This window comes from Dromiciops gliroides, chromosome 2, assembly GCF_019393635.1.
Source record: "Dromiciops gliroides isolate mDroGli1 chromosome 2, mDroGli1.pri, whole genome shotgun sequence".
Classification (NCBI taxonomy): Eukaryota; Metazoa; Chordata; class Mammalia; order Microbiotheria; family Microbiotheriidae; genus Dromiciops; species Dromiciops gliroides.
In genome coordinates this window covers 643866933-643887012 of record NC_057862.1, presented here as the reverse complement: position 1 = coordinate 643887012, position 20080 = coordinate 643866933, and the positions used below count along the sequence as shown (strand labels likewise).

At 45.2% G+C, this 20080-nt stretch overlaps 1 protein-coding gene across 1 annotated transcript in view; it reads right to left on the bottom strand.

The window, feature by feature from the left end:
• Window positions 1-11930, bottom strand: part of FOXC2 (forkhead box C2) — a 31178-nt gene extending 19248 nt beyond the window's left edge. Inside the window, exon 1 of the mRNA XM_043987764.1 lies at window positions 10248-11930. Within this exon, the coding sequence (XP_043843699.1) occupies window positions 10413-11930 (1518 nt within the window). The 3' untranslated portion in view covers window positions 10248-10412. The remainder of the gene's footprint in view (window positions 1-10247) is intronic.
• Between the last annotated feature and the right edge of the window lie 8150 nt (window positions 11931-20080).

The following is a 20080-nucleotide window of genomic DNA, read 5'->3' as shown; positions in this document are numbered from 1 at the left end:
GGCTAAATGCCACCTAGGGGGTCTTAAAGTTCAGGACCTCTCTGCAGAACTTCCCTGGACTCTGGTACAAACAGACCAGTCCAGACTAGGTTGTCTTCAACTTTGAAAATCTGCTTGAGGTAGGAAGATCTTTTCACCATGTCCCAGACCCAGTTTCACCAACCAGCAGTTTCACCATCCAGCAACTTCCTCCTTAGTCTTATTGACTTGACTATTATTCCTGTAAAGGTGTTCTTGGAGTTCCAGGCCCTAGGTAGAAGGAGCCCAACCTCATATAGTCGAAAGTCAAATTAACACAGGGGCTCAAGGTCAAGTCATTTCAGCTCTATAATGCTCAGTTTTCTCATCTAAAAAAAATAAAATCATACTTACACTGGACACCTTACTGGGTCCTTGTATTATAGAGATATGAGGTCATCAACATCATCATTATTTAAGCATAAGAAAAGACAGTGTGGAGAGCTGGCTTGGGCGTCATGGATTCAAGTCTGGCCTTTGATGGCTGTGCCTCCCCTGGACAAGTCACTTAGCTTCTCAGTGACACCCTGATAACTTCCTAATACTTTTAAGTTGTAGAACAGTTGCCACAGATTCAGGGGCAGCCGTTCACTCACTGGAAGCTCCCAATGAAAACCACAGGTTTGGACAAATAAAAATATAATGTCAAATATTATACCATAATACTCTGTAATGTGCAATTACATAATAACATAGTTACATATAGTATATGCTTGGATATTATCTATTATATTATGGCATCACGAAGAGGAATGGCAGATGGGCAACTGGAAATGACCCACCCTACCACCTTCTCCATTAATCCTCATAGCTAAAATGCATTTTAATTGGGAGAGGGAAGCCAAAAGAGGCAGAACAAAATTAACAGTAGTAACAACTCACATTTGTATAGTTTTTCTCACAACAACCATGTGAGGTAAGTAGTGTAAGTATCGTTATTCCCGTGTTATAGTTGGGGAAACTGAGCCTCAGAAAGGTGAGATCACGTGGCCCAAAAAGCCACGTAGGCCCTGTTTCACTGCTGCGGGCAGCAGCAGGAGCTGACGATCTTAATCCTCAATTACCAATTCCGCGTCCATTCCCTAAGGTAACTGTCGCATCTACCAATCGGCTCCACCTCCCTTCAAGCTCAAATCGCACCGCCCAGTGCAGAAGGGGAACGGTGCAGGTATCTCCCTGGGTAGTTCAGCATTACTCCAATGCCTCTGCTAAAGTCCCCTCTACGGCTTCTCAGGCACTCCGAAGAAAAGCAAGCGCGCGCCTCTCTTGTCTTGCCTTCCGTGCTAGCTGACTGGGCGTCTCCTGTAGAAAATCTGAGCAGGGATTATTGCAATAATAAATACTGCCCTATATGGTCATGGGTCCGGATACAGGCGGAGACACACTAGGAGTTACGGGAGGTATTGGGTGAAAGAGAGAGGAAGAGAGAGAGAGAGACAGAGAGAGACAGAGAGACACAGAGACACAGAGACACAGAGAGACAGAGACACAGAGAGAGAAGCGGATAAGAAACTTAACGGTTAACCCTTGGGGAAGACACTGCTTTGTGGTTTTCCCAGAGGCTTTCGAGTTAGCAGCGCTGATGTAGCTGTCTCTAAAAACTTGAGCCACGTTTCGTCTGAGCCCAAAGCAAGTCTCTCCCCTAACCCCCGCCCAATGGACAATTTTGCACTAATTGCAATAGGAGAGCTCGGGGCGAAGGGAGGAGGAGCTGAAACAGTCTCTAACCTAGGCTGCCCATGGTGGCTGTGAAGACCACCACTAGCTCCGGGAGAGGAGGGAGGGATAGCCACTCCTGTTTTTAGTGATCTGTAACTGAAAGATGTGGAATCCGAGTCCCCGAATTTGAATTCGGACTCTGCTACTTACTAGCTGTGAGATATTGGACAAAAGTCAGCCCCCCTCCCTCTCCACCCCCGCCCTGGTTTTCATTTCCTTTGGCTGAGTGGCAGTCTGTGTCTATCTCTAACCCCGAAGCTAAAGCAGGGACGTGGAGTCTTCTACCTTCTACCTAGTTGGAGATCTGAACTCGAGTTCGGGGAAGGAGATATATAAAGTGGAGTAAGTAGCACAGGGTAGTAAGAGAGGAGGTAGGAGCCAGTGTGAGGATCCTCTGACCCGAAAGGTACGAGGCTGGGGAAGGAGGGATAATTGGGGAGAATCGCCTGATGTCTCCAGGAAATAGAGTCATACCCCTGGGCTCCGAGAAAACCGAGGCGGACGCTGCGAGTTTTAGAATAATTGCCGCTGGCCAGGGTCAAATCACACTAGAAAACTGTGGTGCAAAATAGCCATGAGCACCTTCCTTGGGGTCCAAGGACCTCAGACTCCCAGTGTCTGAGAGAAGGCACACTTCCTCATCTCCAATTTTCCAGTGAAACCAAGCAGGATTTTATAACAATGTCATTGAGGCAATTTCCAATTTTGCTCTAGTGTTCTAGGTGGGAGGGAGAAGGAGAAGAGGGGTCGAATTCGGTAGAAAAGGAAAGATTGCATATGATTGGTCTTTGCAATGCTGCCCTACTGGCGTCTGCAAGTCTGTAACCAATAATCATAGCAGCATCATACAACCCACATTAGAGCTCATAGATTATTAGAGGTGCAAAGGCCCTTCAAGATCAATTATCACTGTTTCGTTTCACAAGGGGCACTTAGTCCTGGAAAAAATAAATGACTTACCTAGGATCTCCTAGCTTGTAAGTGGCAGAGCCAAAACTCAAACCCTAGTTATCTGACTCTCAGCCCAGGGCTCTTTACACGACTGTCACTTATGGGGGGTGGGAGAGAGGGGACAATGACTACATATTTTTGGTAGCATTTTCTAGACTCTCAGAGTTGGAAGGAACCTCAGAGATCCCCAGTCCATTGTATATCTGAATAAAATCCCCTCAGCACAACACTAGAAAACACACCAAAAATGCTTTATGAAGAAGGAATGATACAAATTTGAGTCAACAAAGCCCTATCGATCTCGATTTCAAAAATCAGTGATTCTAGAAATAGAAGTGTTTTGTTTTTAAGTGAAAAATAAATTGACATCTTCAGTAGCATAAGACTAGAGAAGCAGGCTGTATACATTCTGTATCATTCTTAGAAATAATGATGAAAGATATATGGGAAAACAATAGACACCGGAGAGGTGGTATCTTCAGCTTGCCAATCACCTGGGAGAAGACTCAAAGATAATCCTGGCCTTTCCCTCTCCAGTTGTGCCAGTATACAGATGTTTGACATATTTAAATCCTAAAATGTTCAAAGGTAATTTGGAGTTTGGGCCTATGCCTGACCTGTGGGGGGGAAAGGCAGGGGGGCTGTTTATAGTTGTCTGTGTTTTTTTTTTAATCTGCTTACTATTCCATAAGCAAGTAGAGGACAAAGACCATATTTTAGCTATGTTTTCTATTTCCCGCGATATCTGCACACATTCATGTATTTCCATGGGAATTTACAATAAGAGGAATTGTAAAGAGCTGGGGAGAAAGGCAACATCTGAAGGGCCAATACGTTCCATGAATTCAGAGGCAGTATCCTTACACTGTGACCTTTTTCTCAAGAGGAATAAACTAAATGGGGATGGAGTGGGGAAGGTAATGGACTGGGAATCAATCCACCTAGGTTAAAATCCTGGTTCTCCCACTGAATAATACTATGGTCTTGGATTAGTCACATCCACTGCCTGAGACTCAGTTTTCTCCCATGTAAAACAGGGGTGAGTGAACAAGATCTCTTTTGTTGGGTTAGTTTTTTGTTATTCCAGTGATTTCATTGGTATAGGAAATCCATGCATGAGGAAACTCCCTCTTTCAGGTAATATTGGCACCAGCTCTGCAACATAAAGTTTTAGAGAGGTACCTGGGGTTAAGTGACTTGCCCAGGGTTACACAGCCAGTATGTGTTAAAGGAAGGACTTGAATCCCTATCCTCCTGGCTCCAATGAAAGCTCTGACTCTCAATAATGATATAAAATTTAGGAAAGAAAGAAAACACTTGGTTTTTCTGTCTTGTGTTCTGTGAGTTTGAAGTTAATCTCTTGTTTGGGTATTAAGCAATCTTTTTTTTTTGGTGGTGGTGGTGGTGGGGAATGGGGTTAAGTGACTTGCCCAGGGTCACACAGCTAGTGTCTGTCAACTGTCTGATGCTGGATTTGAACTCAGGTCTTCCTGACTCCAGGGCCAGTGCTTTATCCACTGCGCCATCTAGCTGCCCCTAAGCAATCTTAAAAATCAAAGATGCCACCTATAAACTCTGTTTTGGTCCATCTATACACACAGTGTGAAGAGGGGGAGGGCTGTTAATGGCCACCTGTTGGAACTACACTAGAACAGTGCTACATGAGTGCTTGGACTAGCTTGGTCATCAGAACAGACTACAAGGGAAAGGGTGATCTTCACTAACTCCAAAAGAAAGGAAGAGAAAAGAATTAAAGAATTCACTCTAAAATGGGGAGGGGGGGGAGAGACTAAACGTGATGTTTTTGTTTTCTCCTCTAGGACTTCACTTCGAAGAGGAAACGATTTAGTTTTACCTCAAGATTACAGTCGAAGCAGTTGGGCCCCACCCAGGACACTAATGCACCTACTCTCCCGACTGAAGTAACCTCACACACATGCTCAGACATTAAGTATACACTCCCTGGCGGTGCTGAAGATATATGTTTGTATAAACATATGAACCCGTAATTATAAACACATATACACGCATAAACACATATACATATATAAACATTAATGTGTAACTATATTCAATGCTATTTCTTTCCTATTTGTTTTCTTTTATCCAACAAATCCCATGGATTTTGTTTTATGAACACACATTCTGAGAAGGTGTCCATAGGCTTCCCAGACTGCCAAAGGGATACAGGACACACAAATATGTTAAGAATCTCTGCCCTAGAAACAGTATCTGAACGCGATAAATTCTTCTACCTCTTCCCTATCTTCTCTCTCTAATCTCTGATCACACCTAACCTCAACGAAACAATGCGTAGGTTAGCCAACTAGGTGACCCAGTCTATAGGACTACAGGAAGACAGGTAGCCCTTACTCCCTGCGAATTTCTCAGCGCCGATCTAGTCACAGAGTCTTACACACAGTAAGCACTTAATAAATGCTTTCCGAATTAGGCCTGGATCTTGGGAACGACTGTCGTCCTGTTCTTCTCGCTGCACAGCAAGAATTCGGGAAATGTGAAGGGAGAGGTTTAAAGGTTTAAGATGTGTTATTTTTATCACCCTCCACTAGCTTTCCAGGGCGGTGGAATCACCTGTCTTTGCACACGGTGAGAAACGTCCCCTTCAGAGGCGAGCTCCTTTCTGAAAACAAAACATTTAAAACGCCTCAGAGAGGTCATTATGGGCGCGCAGCACAATAAAGGCGAGAGCAGTTAATAGTCACGCCGTTGAAAGCATGTCAAATATGTGTGGGGCCGAGGAGAAGAATGCGCCGGCTTGACTACGGACAAATCTGCCGAGAAAGAGAGAATGAGCAGCCGCTGTCCAAGGAACGACCAGGGAGTTGGGGCATCCATCACCTTCATTGAGAGGGCTGAGGACTTAAGGCCAGCTTAGGTGTGTGACGGCTGTCTGAAGTCCGCCTTCCACAGGACCAAACCCTGCTCCAGGTACTAGAATGGTCTGTGCTGAGCCGGTGGCAAACTTCCCCTATCCTAAGTACGTTGCTCACAGTCACACACTTCTGCCATATTCTGTAAGTTTGTCTGTCTGTGCCTGTGTGTGTCTGGTCCTGCATCGCACAGTCACACAAAGGAAAAGAATGACCTGGGACTTTGCATTGCTCCAGATCCCTGGCCATGAACCTTCCCAGGAGAGAAAAAGGCCTCTCTTCAAGTCCTGCGTCATTGCTATTTCTGTGACTTCGGTAGAGGTTATCGATCCGATTCCTGCGGCCAGATCCCCAGTGTCTTCCTCTGTATCTTCGTAGGGAAGCAGATGAAAGAGCGGAGACTAGAAATGAGAGCTCAGTTCAAAGGGAAAATGAGAGCTACTTTTTCGGCTTTCCTTTCCCTCCCCCCCCCCCCCTTAATAAAATTCTCTAGATCTACAACTCGCCTTCCAGTTATGGCCTGTTCAAGACGGTAGGCAGGCTCTGCAGGAGATTCGGTGAACTGCGGAGGGAAGTGGCCCAAACTTTTTCTTTTTCTTCCTAGTTTAAGTTCAGCTTCTTTTGTCTCCTAGGGAAGCTGGACAGAAGGAGCTGAGCATTCAAGGCCTTCCCTGAAACCGTGAGAATGAACGGGAGAGCCATACCAGAGACCGAACCACTGAGCTAAGGGTAAATGTGTCTCCTCTATAACGCTCTTCTTCTCCCCGCCCCCACCCGCCCCACTTCGTATACACACACCATCCCAACTGTTGAAGTACAATCTCATCCCTTCCACATCCTGAGTCAGGGCTGCCTGTGATGAGCCTCCATGCAGGCTAACTGCATGGCCCTGTAGGCCTCAGAGAACTGAAGGCTTCTCCTGGTTCACAATCGTGCACTACCTTCCTTAGGACTGTGGAGTTTGGACATCCCTCCAAACACACACACACACACACAGACACACACACACACACACACACACACACACACACACACACACACACACACACACACTTGATCTTTTAGGGTCTGTTCGAGAAGCCCAGGCCTAGTGACAAATCCCTAAAGCTATAACTGTCTAGGACATTGACCTGGAAAAGAAACCAGCTGTTGCTACTTTGATCCCAAGGCTCCTGAGTTAGTTCCGGTGCTCCGTATTCATCAGTATTTTTAAGCCGTCTTAGAAATAGGGTCCCCTCCCCACCTTTAAAACTTGCCCAGAGATTCAGGACTTGGAAACCTAAGGGTTAACTCTCTGCTAGCAAGAAGAATCACTTCAATTGTCTTGGAGTCTGGTTTCTTTTGGGATATGTTTGAGTCCTACCCAAGGGTGACAGCCTAGAGAAAGTCTCCTCTAAATACTGCTTCGAGAAAATCTGGAGAAGCCCCATCCCCGGCTACAGTCTCGATCTGCAGCCCAGTGAGTTCTGCACACAACTGCTGCCACCCCTGCCCCCCATTTCCAGTCACAGGTTTCTTAGTTTTTCAAGCCACCCCCCCCCAGCCTGTTTCTTCAGTCCAGTGCAATGGCTAGGGAGGAAAGAAGAGGCAGGATGAGGTGGGGTTGGGGTACAAGGTGGAGGTGGGGGGGTCGGTCGGAACTGTCCAGCAGAAAGTGCTTCTCTTTCAGAGGGCTGTAGCTTTCAGGAATTTCATTGCTGGGGACAACTCCCAAGGTAGAACCCCAGCCTACGTAGCGGGAGGGCCAGAGGGCCTCCTCGGGTTCAGTCTGCTAGGGGCCTGCTCCTTTCCCAGCATCCCCAGAACAGAGTTGGGCCTCCAGTCTGGACTGGGGCAGCTTTAATATGTTTCCAAGTCCCTGGAGGTTGGCCAAAGAGGAGGCCAGAGGCCTTGAGGCTCCTGAGACATAACGATTCTTCTACCCTTCATGTCTGTTGCTAGCCCCACCTGCTGCTGGCCAAGGATGGGAGAGAGTAGGGTCGGCTTGGAAGGAATGAGGAAAAGCAGCTGAGAAAACGGAGCAGTTCGTGTGGCCCCAGAAGATCCCTAGAAGCCTATCACCTCCCACAGAGCTCTGGTCTTGGTCTTTTTGGGGACCAAGAGGTTGCAGGCTATATACTGTTTTTAACATTTCTGCTGGACCTTCTACAGGGAACTGTCAGCCTGGGCAGGCTGGGTCTGAGCAGCTACCATGCCCCCTCCCCCATTTGAGCCACCCATTCACCCAGAGCAATATACATATCAATCGGGCAGCAGGTACTACCTGGACCAAAGTGGCTCTGGAATCAATTCTCAGCAGAGTTTAAAGACCTTGAATACTTTTGTCATTGCTGTGAGTGGATCTTTTTTGTCATAGCTGTGAGTGGATCTTTTTCTCCTCCACCCCAATCGTTCTTCTTTCTTCACCCCTCCTATCCCACTTAAACCTATCCGTCGAATCCCCAGATAATTAAATTTGGAAAGCTTTCCTGGCATTTAATGCAAAGGAAAACTTTCCAGAAGACCAGTCTGGAGCATCCCAGGAACCATAAAATTTCCACCTCTAAGAGTCCCATAGTCATGTTATTCTCTTTCACTGAATGTTTCAATAACTTGAAGCAACCAAGCATCAAACCGAAACTGGATCATCAATTGCCAATGACATCTTCCCACCTATTGCACTCTGAAGCACCTGAGACCTATTGATTCGATCTCTCTCCTATTCCTTTAAATAATGTTTAGAATAGTTGCACAGAGCTCTGCTCCAATGATATTTTCCAATGCTATCTTAGCTGTTGCAGCATCTATTCGGCATGCATTAATTTAAAGACCAACCCCAGGCTCAGATAATTTCCCAGGTCACTTTCAGAAAAAAAAAATGCCACCTCAGTCTTGGGAAAATCCACTAAAACATAAATAATTTTGCCATCAAAATAGTATTTCACAAACAACTTAATATGGGAGAGGTGGATTTCACCTGTTTCTGTGGCAATAGGTCAAGATTCTGACTGGAAAAGAATTAGCAGAAGCATTCACTGGAGTGAAAGGAAATGGGAGAAATCCCCCCCAAAAATGAAGCAGATGATAAAATGTTCTATTTTAAGATAGTTCTTTACACAGGATGTTTGGAGGGATCGATAAAACAGAGGAGATGAAAGGAAGAAGGGAACAAAGACAACTGATAGTCTCTGAGTTTTAAAGTAAGCCCGGAAAAAAAAAATAAACTTCTTTAGTTCTTAAAATCTTAAAATCTTTTCTGACAAAAAATAGAGGTGTTGCTGAGGGATATGGATGAGGATGGGGACGGTAACAGATTTATAAATCAAATTCTAAAGTATCAAATGCTTCCGACTAAATTTCTGACTTCAGAAATGAGGCCAGTACCGATTTTGCCACTGAAATGAAGGAAATTTAGATCCTAAAGAGAGAGCACCTAGGCCTACTCTGGTGCATGTCAGTTACCATCATAAAAGCTTCCTAGAACTGTAAGCCTGCACCCATTTAGAAAGGCAGGAGAGCAACTAGGCAAGGTCCATAATATTTATCATTTTTATGCCTCATTCCCATAAATTACAGGAGTGTTAGAAATATCCAGGTCCTGATGGCAACATTTCTCTATTCAATTTCGGCATTTGCAAAATCAGCAACTGATTAATATGCAGTCTTTAGACTGATTTCTAATATAAAAATGTATTTTATCTTTGGTTTAACTTATTTCTAAAGGGATTTGTGCTGAATATCAAACCCGTTCCTTTTTATTAATAAACCAAGAAAGCAACCAATAAAATTGAGGCTGCCCCCCCCATCTGTATGTGACTGGTAAAGATAAATATAGATGGGCACAGGCAGAGTATTTATATAGATAAGTGTGTTCTGCACATGCATACACCCGTATTTTTTAAAAATAAGAAAAACAGGTGTGTTCCAGAGCAACCTTTGGGAAATGTAAAGACACAAACACACTAGCCAAGCTTTGAGCAGGAAAACAACATAGATTTATTTTAAAGTAAGTACAACAGTCAAGACCACATTAGACAAACAAAGGTGAAGCATTTTTTTTTAAAGAAATTAAGGTGTTTTGTTTTTTTAAAGGAATGCTCAGGGTCGAGTCTACTATACAAAATATCACACTTTGTAAATAAAAATGACCAGATACTTGACTTCTTTCTCCACCAACAAAAATAAATTATTTCCTTGTTCTGCGAGAAGAACCCTAAGTGGAAAGAAAATCTATTGCATAATTGAACAACAACAACAACAAAATACAAATCACTTGTATTCTACTGGGCAGTTAGAGATTGTTGGGGGACATTAAAAAAAAATCCAGTGAACTCAACTTTAAATATTATATTAATGGCTCTGAGTTAGCCTGATTAGAATTCCACACACTTTACAGCACAGTAAGAGAACGTAAAAGGACACAGCATATACTCTATATACTCGCACATAGAGCAATGTACGGGTATAGAGAAAGTCGTATAACGATCGCTATGATATTGGTCCGTAACTTACTTTCTGAGACCCCAGAATTGAGCATAATGAAGCCATTCTGCTTAAAAGGCGGGGGATTGATATATAGATATATATTTTTTAATATAAGATTGGTTCATTTGGATTAGTTGTTTGTCTTTGGCAAGTCGGATTGGCTGGTCTGTAATCCCAGAAACTGGGACAGCAATTTAAAGTTACCTGCACAAGTCTCAGAGGGCTCTCTGCTCTCGGGTTCGCCGGTAAGTTTGTCCATATGTTGTTCGTCTCTGCAGCCTTAAGTGTTTGTAAAAGCCACCGGCTGGGGACGTGCTTGGGGGGGGGGGCATCGAGGCGGGCTGGAGCAAGGGGAAAGGGTTTGGGGAGTCAATATTTAGTGCAGTCATAGGAATAGGGGTTGGTGTGGCGGTATATGGAGGGCGTGGACCGATACGGGAGCTGACAGCTCGTGTTGCTGCTCACCTGGTGCTCGCCGAGGGCCGAACTCTCGATTCCCAGCCGATGGGAGTTGAACATCTCCCGGACGTTGGGGAAAGTCTGCTGCTGGGCTGCAAACGTGTGACCTGGGAGGTGGTTCAGTTCCCCGCTGTGGTTCAGATACCAAGAGGCCGCCTGCCCTGCGGCCGTGCCGGTCTGGGGAGGGGGTTGCTGAGGCGGCGGTGGCGGTGGCGGCTGCGGGTGCCCGTGGTGTGGGTGGTGCTGGGGATGGTGGTGGCCGGAGCCGGCTAGCGCGCCCTCCTGGCTAGCCGCGAGGCCGAGTGTGCTTAGGGGCGACGTGGTGCCGTTGGGGTGGTCAGACATGGCTTCCTCCAGGACTGCAGGGCCGCACATAGGCGATGGCCTCTCCCCTCCGGTGTAGAGGCTCATGGCCCTCATGCTGCACTGATAGCTCCCGCCTGTGTCCACGCCCTGGGGACAGGGCTGGCTGTAGGCTGCCGGGGGCGCCTGACCATAGGGCAGCGCCAGCGAGGACACGACGAGTCCCGTCCTGCCGGACACCGGGCTCAGATCCCCGCCCGGGGGCGAAGTTCTCAGGGTCATGATGTTTTCTACGCTGAAGCCAGATAGCCCATTGCCCGACGGGTGGTGGTCGGGCAGCGAGCCCTCCGTGGAGCCGGACGGCGTGGAGGCCACGCTGCGGGGGCTGTCCCGAAGCGCGCTGCCGCTCTCCGGACTCAGCGTCTCTACCTTGGTGATGACGGGCAGGTCGGGCGACGAGGCCTCGCTTTTGATCACCACCTTCTTCTCGACCTCCTTGGGGGTGTCGGAGCTAGAGAGGGGGGCTCCAGCATGAGCAGCGGCGCCTTTGGGAGCTTGGGGGGGCGCTTCCTTGAGGTGCCCCCGCTCCTCCTTCTCCTTGGGCACGTCCTTCTTTTTGAAGCGCCGCCGCCGCCGGAGGAAGCTGCCGTTCTCGAACATATTGTAGGAGTCCGGGTCCAGGGTCCAGTAGCTGCCCTTGCCCGGCTTCTTGTCGTCCCGGGGCACCTTGACGAAACACTCGTTGAGCGAGAGGTTGTGCCGGATGCTGTTCTGCCAGCCCTGTTTGTTCTCCCGGTAGAAAGGGAAGCGGTCCATTATGAACTGATAAATGCCATTGAGGGTGATCTTTTTCTCTGGCGCGTTCTGGATGGCCATGGTGATGAGCGCGATGTAGCTGTAGGGCGGTTTTACCAGGTCCTTGGGCGCCGTGGGCTGGTGGTGGTGGTAAGGCCCGTAGGAACGGCCCATACCCGCCCCGTACTGGTCGGGGTGGCCAGAGTAGACACTCATGGGGCTAGCCATGCTGCCATAGGTACCCGCCGCCCGATAGTAATTCTGCTCGCTCAAGTACGGCACTACTCCCAGGGCATTGGGGTCCGCCGACACGGAGTAGCGAGCCTGCATCCTGGAAGACGGCTCCCCCGCCGGCGGCACAGGGACTGCGGGCAGGGGCAGAGGGGAGGGGGGCGGGGGAGGGGGCGAGAGAGCCCCAGAGGAGGCGGGGGAGCCCAAAGCGTCGGTGCGAGCGAGAGCCGCGGAGATAGTCTACGGAGAGCACCGGACGGAGTGGGGAAGACGGAGACTCGGGCACCCGCTGCCCAAATCCAAGCCGAGTTCTTTCAGCGGCCCCAGCAGCGAAGAATCAGCATCCTTTGCAGTGATCCAAAGGGGAGCACCGGCTAAATCGGAATAGATTGAGGTCTGGTTTGGTTCACAGAAATCTAGAGATCTGGAACGACTTGCCGGGAGGGTCGCAGCCTGGAGCCCGCTCGCCTGGAGGAAGGAGAAGGGGAGGAGAAAAGGAGAAGGAAAAAAAAAAAAGCCAAAAGGCAGGACGAGGGCGGATGGGGTGGGAGTGGGAGAAGAATTTTAAAACCCTCGCGGAAAAGAACCCCCAGTTCTCAAGAAATCAAGGCAGCTCGCGAACGGAGGCCGTCTGTCCGTCTGTGTCCGGCGCGTCAGTCCGCGAGGAGCCAGCGAGTCCGAAAAAGTCAAACTCCCTTTTTAGGGTTTGGGAAAGTTTTCAAAACTCTTCTTGCTGAAAGCGAGTTTTTACTTTCCTTTGGCCACACCCCCTCTTCTCAACTTTAGACCAATCACCAATCAGTTTCAGGAAGTTGTAACCAATGAAGACCAGGAGCGCTAAGAACACGGCGGCGCTAAGACCCGAGCCTTCCTCACTGACCTGGGATTTGGAACTTCGCGTCTTAATGTGAAAAGGATTTTATATTATTATTGTTGTTGTAGTATTTCGAATTTTGATTTTTTATTTCCTTATATTATTGGCTGTTACTAGATAGCTAAAGAATCAAGACTAAAATATTTTGAACTGATCTTTTATCAAATTATTGTTCTCCTTGAAACGTGTTCAATCAAAAAAAAAAAAACCCAACTGATAGTTTTGCAGTTATTTGACCATTAATTTAAGACATGATCAGGAGCACAGATGTAGGGAATTATTTGCTTATTAGTGAATAATTACTCCTTACTCCTGTCTCAACCAAGGTCCACATTTCTTTCATTCCGAGCAAATATTCAAAGGGCCTCCCAGTTTTGCTCTCACGATGTTAATTAAACGATAATTAATCATCGGCAGTCATTTGTCCGGCTTCCCAAAAGGCCTGACAAGAATTAACTGTGGGAGTTATTTTTTTTTAATTAAGATCAAACTGGATTTCACCTTTCTCCATGTGAGGTGTATAACGCCGAGTCTACGCAGAAGTGAAATGGAAAATACTGTAATTATCCAGAAAACTAGATCAGTTTTGAGAAATCATTTGAATATTTCAAGCGAATTCTCCAAGGACAAGGATTTTTTTCCAGGAGTTAAGAACATAAGTGTCCAATGTGTATCTAGATCATTGTTTCTACTTTTCATTTCTCGCCTGTGCACACAAAGCCTGTGAACGTCGATTTAGCTTTTTCTACCTTTTGTGAAGGAACAAGACAGCCTTTGACAAATAACTCCTGCGTTTTCTATAGATGTTAATTTTAAAACCAAATTGTCCACAGTTTTTCTGGTGCAAGCCCAGGAGAACGAGGCTGGGGGCTGAGGACGTCTGGATAACTTTTCCGCAGCAGAAAGAAATCCGACTTCCTTGTTTCTGTAATGGTTCCATTAGAGACAATTAAGATCGGGTTAATTAGCGAAGCAACTGAGAGGAGTGCAAATTGGAAGTTTTGCAGGGCTGCTAAGAACTACTCCAGGCTGATTGTGCAAACAACTGATCTCTAAAGCAAACAGATGTGTGGTGTTTTTTGTGTTTTTTTTTTTTTTTCGGAAGAAAGTCCCTAAATCTCTTTGGGATCCAAATATTGAGAGTGGATGGAGAATGGGATTCAAAGTTGAATTGATGGAAGTAGCAGGGTTCTAAATTCTTTACACCCCCATACCTTTAAAGAGATTCTTGGGTTCTATTTTGTTCTCCATCCTAACATACAAATAAATATCCAGCTCCCTCCCTGCCTTTTCCCCCCTCCCCCAACAAATCACCCTTTGGCAATTTGTTTACGCGTGTGTTTATTTTATTAGCATTAGTCCCATCACACCTTTGCTAATGTGAGCTTCTTCCCCCCCTTTCCCCTAGGATTCTATGGCGGGAAGGGCGAAATGTCAGGCTCTTTCTGAGGAAGGTTATCTGCTCTTTGGGATGTGTACGGATAAATCGCTCCTGCTTATTGCTGAAGTTTATAACAGTCAACTCTTCCTTCAATTGCATTTTCCATCCCACAAGATATTTATACCACCGACCCTTCACTCCCAAGATTCACAAAGGTGGGTAATAGATATTGGGCGAAGTTAATTTCTTTCTTCCTTTTTAAATAAAGGGATATATAGAGAAGGATGAGGGAAGGGATTTTTTAAAATGAAATGCCCCCGCACAGATAAAAGCAAAATAATGAGGAAAGAATTTACAGCGAATTCTTGATATGTTGAACACTGTCCTTCAGATTTTTTTATGGGAGGTATGAATACTTTCTCTACCTTGACTGACACTCGTTTTTTTTTTTGCAACGAAGGAAATTAAAACTTCTTTAGAGTCACTGAGCTCCCAGTTCATAAGCAAAGAGCAAAAGAAAAAGATGTCTACCCCCCCCCCCAACCTTCTCACCTCCCATCGTCAACATCACATTTGGTGATGGAATTTTAAAGTTGATTCTCAATTAAAAAAAGCCAACTCTAGTAAATAATAGTGCCTTTCTCGAGAAGTCCATGACAGGCACCCTGAATTCTTCGGGAATTTTTTCTGGAAACGCAAAAATATTGATCGATAAACACTCCTGGTTTGGAGACTTCCTGGAATATTATTTTCTCTGATTTTACGAGGTGTTTTCTAACAAATAGCTTTATCACATCATACCTCCTATCCCCAGCACATGTCCAAAAAAATAAAATGTAACGGCTGTGGAAAGTACATGTCAAGTTTGCATTTGTAAGTTTGTCAAGTTTTAAACTAATGTATAATCTTAAAAGTACAAGGCTCAGTTGCCATAAGAGGTGGGGTGGGGGAGGGGGGTCCCTACAACCAAGAGACCGAAAAGGTGAGAGAGACATAGTCCTTTTCCCCTGGAATTAGTTTTCTCCAAGTCTCAGTAGGACTCCAAGAAAGATGTTTGTTCAGGTTATTAAAACAACACCTTCCCCACACCTGGAGCTCACAAAAGCTATGCTTTCGGCCTTTTTATTTAACCTGAATTGGCAACTTAGAGAATTTCAGAACTGTTAGGAATATTGGAGTCATTCAGTCCATTTTCTTATTTATATTAACTAAAAACAAACAGAAAACAAACATCTGCCTCCTCAGTAGAGGTGAATGACTTGCCCAAGGTCACACCATAGCCATAGGGTTGGTTCTGAATACTAGGTCTGGCTGGGAGGCCAGTCTCTTCACATCATGCTGAAATTGCCCACGAAATGCTTTCACGGGCTAGTTTTCTTTCCCTTCTCTTGGAAGTTCCCTCCATCTGCTAAAAGGGGAATCCGACCCTGGAAGAATCATCTGTATGTGAAATAACAAATGACTTTTAAACATTAGCAATTTAATTCCCGTCCCTGGGCTCTCTCTCTCTCCCTTCTGCCCCTAAGTCTGGTAGCTGTTCACCTGAAGTTGCTTCGGTGGCTGACTTTCTGGGCGTTGGCGCCCCCCGGAGGGTAACCTGAGGTATGCTACAGTTAGAGGTAGGGGGCAGGAGAATAGCAAAGGTTTCTCCGGTCGAAATGAAGGTGCTGGCACCTTATGGACTTAATTGGTAATGCACAACACCCGTCGAGCCCGCAAGAAAGACCTTTGCCTGTTAGACTTTCTTTTGGGCTCAACGATTGTGTAAACTGCCCTGAATGGATCGATTCTTATTCCTTTTTCCCCCTCTTTCTCTCTAAAAGAAAATCACGCTGTGTCGTTGCAAATGTCCTTCAAACCAAGACAACTCTAAGAATCACATGGAAGGGACAGGGGAGGCATTCTGGGTATCCGTCCCCTAAAGTCTTTACTGGGTGTCTACCTCGGGAGCTGGGCTTTGAGCCAACGGAATATAGGCGAAATCTTTGCATCGAAGCTAAACCAATCCCCTCAATTTCCTCCAGTTTGAACTTTCGCCGGAGACCCAGGCTTTGGAGGGAGTACTTTGGCGAGGCACAGTGGGTGCTAGGCTCGGGGTTCCAAGGGTTTCACGAGCCCCATCCATTGTGCTCTCAGCTCTAGTCTTTTCTCTGGGAACCCACTTGCGGGAGAAAGGGGCAAAGAGATGTTTTTCTTTTCATTATTTTGTTTTATTTATCTAAACAGAAGAGGCTCTGACATGGATTTGCATCGCCAAACGTGGATCTACCTTCAGCTTCTGAGAGACGTCGGCCCTAAGTGGAATTACCGGGAAGGAGAGGAGGGGGAGTTCTATTTCGCTCTCTTGCTTTTCATTGTATTCTACCGTTTAACTTTAAGCATCCAGATGTTTTAGCCGAGTCCGGCTCCGACACATTCGCAAAATGACCCCAAACTACGGAACCTACCCTAATGGGGATTAATAACATTTGTACTGCCTGCCCCAAAGGGATGTTGTAAGGTGGATTGTAAACATCAAATGGCTATAACATGGCGAATTCTTATTATTGTGTTTAGGAAACACCCAATATTTGTTCTTCCCATTCCCTACAAAAACTCCCTTTTGCATTCGCTGCCGCGGAAACATCAAAGTTATTGTTGACTGCGCGAAGTTGCCCCGAGCCTGTAGACATGTGGGGCGATTCTGGTCACTCCACGAGCTGTAAATACTCTTGCCTCTCTCTGTGAGGGGGGAGGAAAAAAAAAGACAGAAGCATTATTCTAACTCCTCCTGAGGTCACCTGAACATTGGGCGTAAACTGTAGAAGGACCCTCCACTTGACTTCGGGTCCTTCTTTTCACTTGCAACAGCTCATCCCTTTGCCCTTTTTCCTCTCTCAAATCGGTGAAACTCAACAACCCGAAGTCGTGGTGTTTATTGGACCAAAAGGGAGTTAATTTACTGTGTCCGCAGACACAGTAAGTTTGTTCTGGAAGTAACAGATTTCTCTGGATCCAGACTGGCTAAACCAATATTAGTGGGATTCAGAGGAGAAGGAAAGTAATATTTAAACTCCTCCTGTACATTCTACGAACGTGTTTAACCTCCTGAAAATTAGAGATTCTTTAAATAGTTAAAACTGAAGATACTATATAAAGGACTGCATCTAGGCGTACAGGTACAAACACTCGAGTCATACACTATAGGTGTGCGTTCTAAAAGCACGTCTTATAATTAGAAGGGAGAAGTGCCTTTTGGAATACATAGAGACTCAAAGCTCATAAAAGGTCATCTCTAAAATGGCACTGCCTTGAAATCCTGTAATTAACCCCAGGGCTTAAAGAGATTCATCTTGGCCTCCAGGTACTAACTTCTTGAGTGACAAACTTCAGAAAGATGCATTAGCCCTCCCCCCTCCCCTTCTCCTCTTCCCTCCCTGCTTCCCGCCCCACTCACTGCCAAGCTACAATTCCCTGAATTTGGGAAGGAGAATGGAGGGGAGCTGAGCTGAAAAGAGTATTTGTTTTTCTGATTCAGAAGAGCCCATCTTTGGCGTCTGGGGTAAGGAGAGTCTTCTCCCAGCCAGTGTTATGCAACCAAGGCCAGGATCTGAATTAAGGAGTCTTGGAGAGCATTAGAATAATGAACCTGATTCTCCAAGCAACCAAAAGGAACGCCAGGCAGTAAATTAGGTTCTTAGCAAGGAAGGCACATGAATTTCAGGCCATTTAATAAAGGAGAAAGAGACACCTTCAGCAGTCACCAATAAGTTCCCCTCCAATAGGGGGGAACCTCCCCACTATAGAAATCTGGCTGTGGCTACTATTTAATGATTAGATGATTAGCATAAAAAGGATGCAATTTCAGAGGTACAGAAGAGGGAGACGAAATTTACAAATAATTTAATCCAGCCCTGTCATGTTAGAAGAAAAGAAATTAATATCCAAATAGGCAAATTAGGTAAGATCACATAATTAGTGACATTTCTCTAACCTTTGCTTTTGGTGAAAAACATTTTCACACACACACACACACACACACAAATCAAGTTCTATAGAAAACTGTTCCTGATCACCGTTACTAATGATTATGAATAACAACTAATAATAATTCTTCACATATTCATAATACTTTACAGTTTACAAAGGGCTTCAAAAATATCATCTCATATGCTCATAACAACCTTCCGAGGCAGGCAGTATCATGCCCACTTTATAAATTAAGCAACTGAGACTGAGAAAGATAAAGGGACTTTCTTAAAGTCGAAAGCCAGAAAGTTGAGACTCCAGCCTAAGGCTATTCACTCTCAATCCATTGTTCTTTCCACTAATATACATGAAGAATGTTAGCATGATAGGACCTAAAAGCTCAGAGTAAAATTTACAGTATCTCTGCGCTAGTCCTTAAAACAAAACAAATGGGGAAAAAACAAGTGCTGAAGACAAGAGATTTTCCTCTTTCTGCTTCAAAGGTTTGCTTCCTGACCTTACATGTTTTTGCCTTTCCAATGCTTAATGCAGTACCAGGCACACAGTAAGGACTTTATAAATACTTATGGGGGTGGGGGGCAGCTAAGTGGTGCAGTGGATTCAGGAGGACCTGAGTTCAAATTTGGCCTCAGACACAATAGCTGTGTGACCCTGGGAAAGTCACTTAACCCTCACTGCCCCACAAAAACAAAAAACAAAACAAAAAAATATTTATGGGGTGACTGATGGTTCTTTCTCCCTCTGCTCATGAAAATAAATATTTACAATGAAAACCCACTGGTTTTGATGAGCATCAGACCTCACCTCTCTATGTCCCATATCTCTTCAATAATATCCAGATGGCCATTCTAGAAGACTTGTGAGAGTTAATTAGAATCTGCAGAGTGGTGAGATTATGATGTGAGCTTGGATGGAGATTTTATAATGTGAGGTCACAGCATTTAGAATTGGAAGGGACCTGAGATCATTTAATCTGATCCAGTGTTTTAAACTTTAGGAAATAAAATTAAATTTGCTTGTCTATCTCTGGCTGTCTATTTTGTTATTTTTTACTGATTCACCAAACAAATAAAAATAGTTTCTCCCAAATGCCCCTTTTTATTCCCTTTTAAATACAAAGGTTTTCTGAGATACTTTCACTTAAGAGCAATTTTTGAAAGAGTTAAAGGCAACCTCTTTCTTTCTAACACCACCTGCCTTTTAATATTGACACTGGCAACTTTTCCCTGGTGTCTCATTACTATTTTGAGCAGCTATGACAGATTGGATATATGGTATTTGAGCTATTGTTTAGAACTGTGTTACCTGCTAAGACAAACAGTTGCCTCAGCATGAGTTTGACCCTGGGTGATATTGTACCCTACATTAATACATTATTGACATTAGGAAACTGATCTTTCTTGCAGGGAAAAAAAAAAATCTTTCCATAGCCTCTTTATTTTGCCTTGTTAAGGAACTGACAATGTTGGCTTTCAGAAAAAAGCTGAGCTTCTTTATGACTGGTGCACACACACAATTTGCTCAAAGTGAAGTCTGGCATAATAGGAAGGATAGCCCTTGGATGATTTGAGCCGTTCAAGTCAGTGAGTCAGTGGTAGAAATTCAGAGGGGAGAGAGAGACTAGAAGCAAGATCGGTTAGGATATATTTGCACAGGTTCAGGTGAACAGCCCTGAGCTGTTAATGGCAGTGAGGGTGGTGTGGTATGCTGGAAAGAAACCTAGGCCCTCCCCTTTAAAATGAGCGAGTTAGAGTAATGGTTTCTAAAGTCATCTAGCTTAGAGATTCTGGGATCTATGCTCCTGAGAAGACTTCCCAGGACTTCCCAGCCCCACCACAAGAGAAGAAAGACTCAGTTGTAGTCATACAATGAAGGTGAGAAAAGAGTCTAATTCTACCCACCTCCACCCGATATTAATGGGCCAATCTAGGCAGTATAATATAATGGAAGGCACTGAGTTTGGAGTTAGAGGACCTAGATTTTTTCTGCTCTATTCTGCTACATATTAACTTGTGTCTGGGCAAG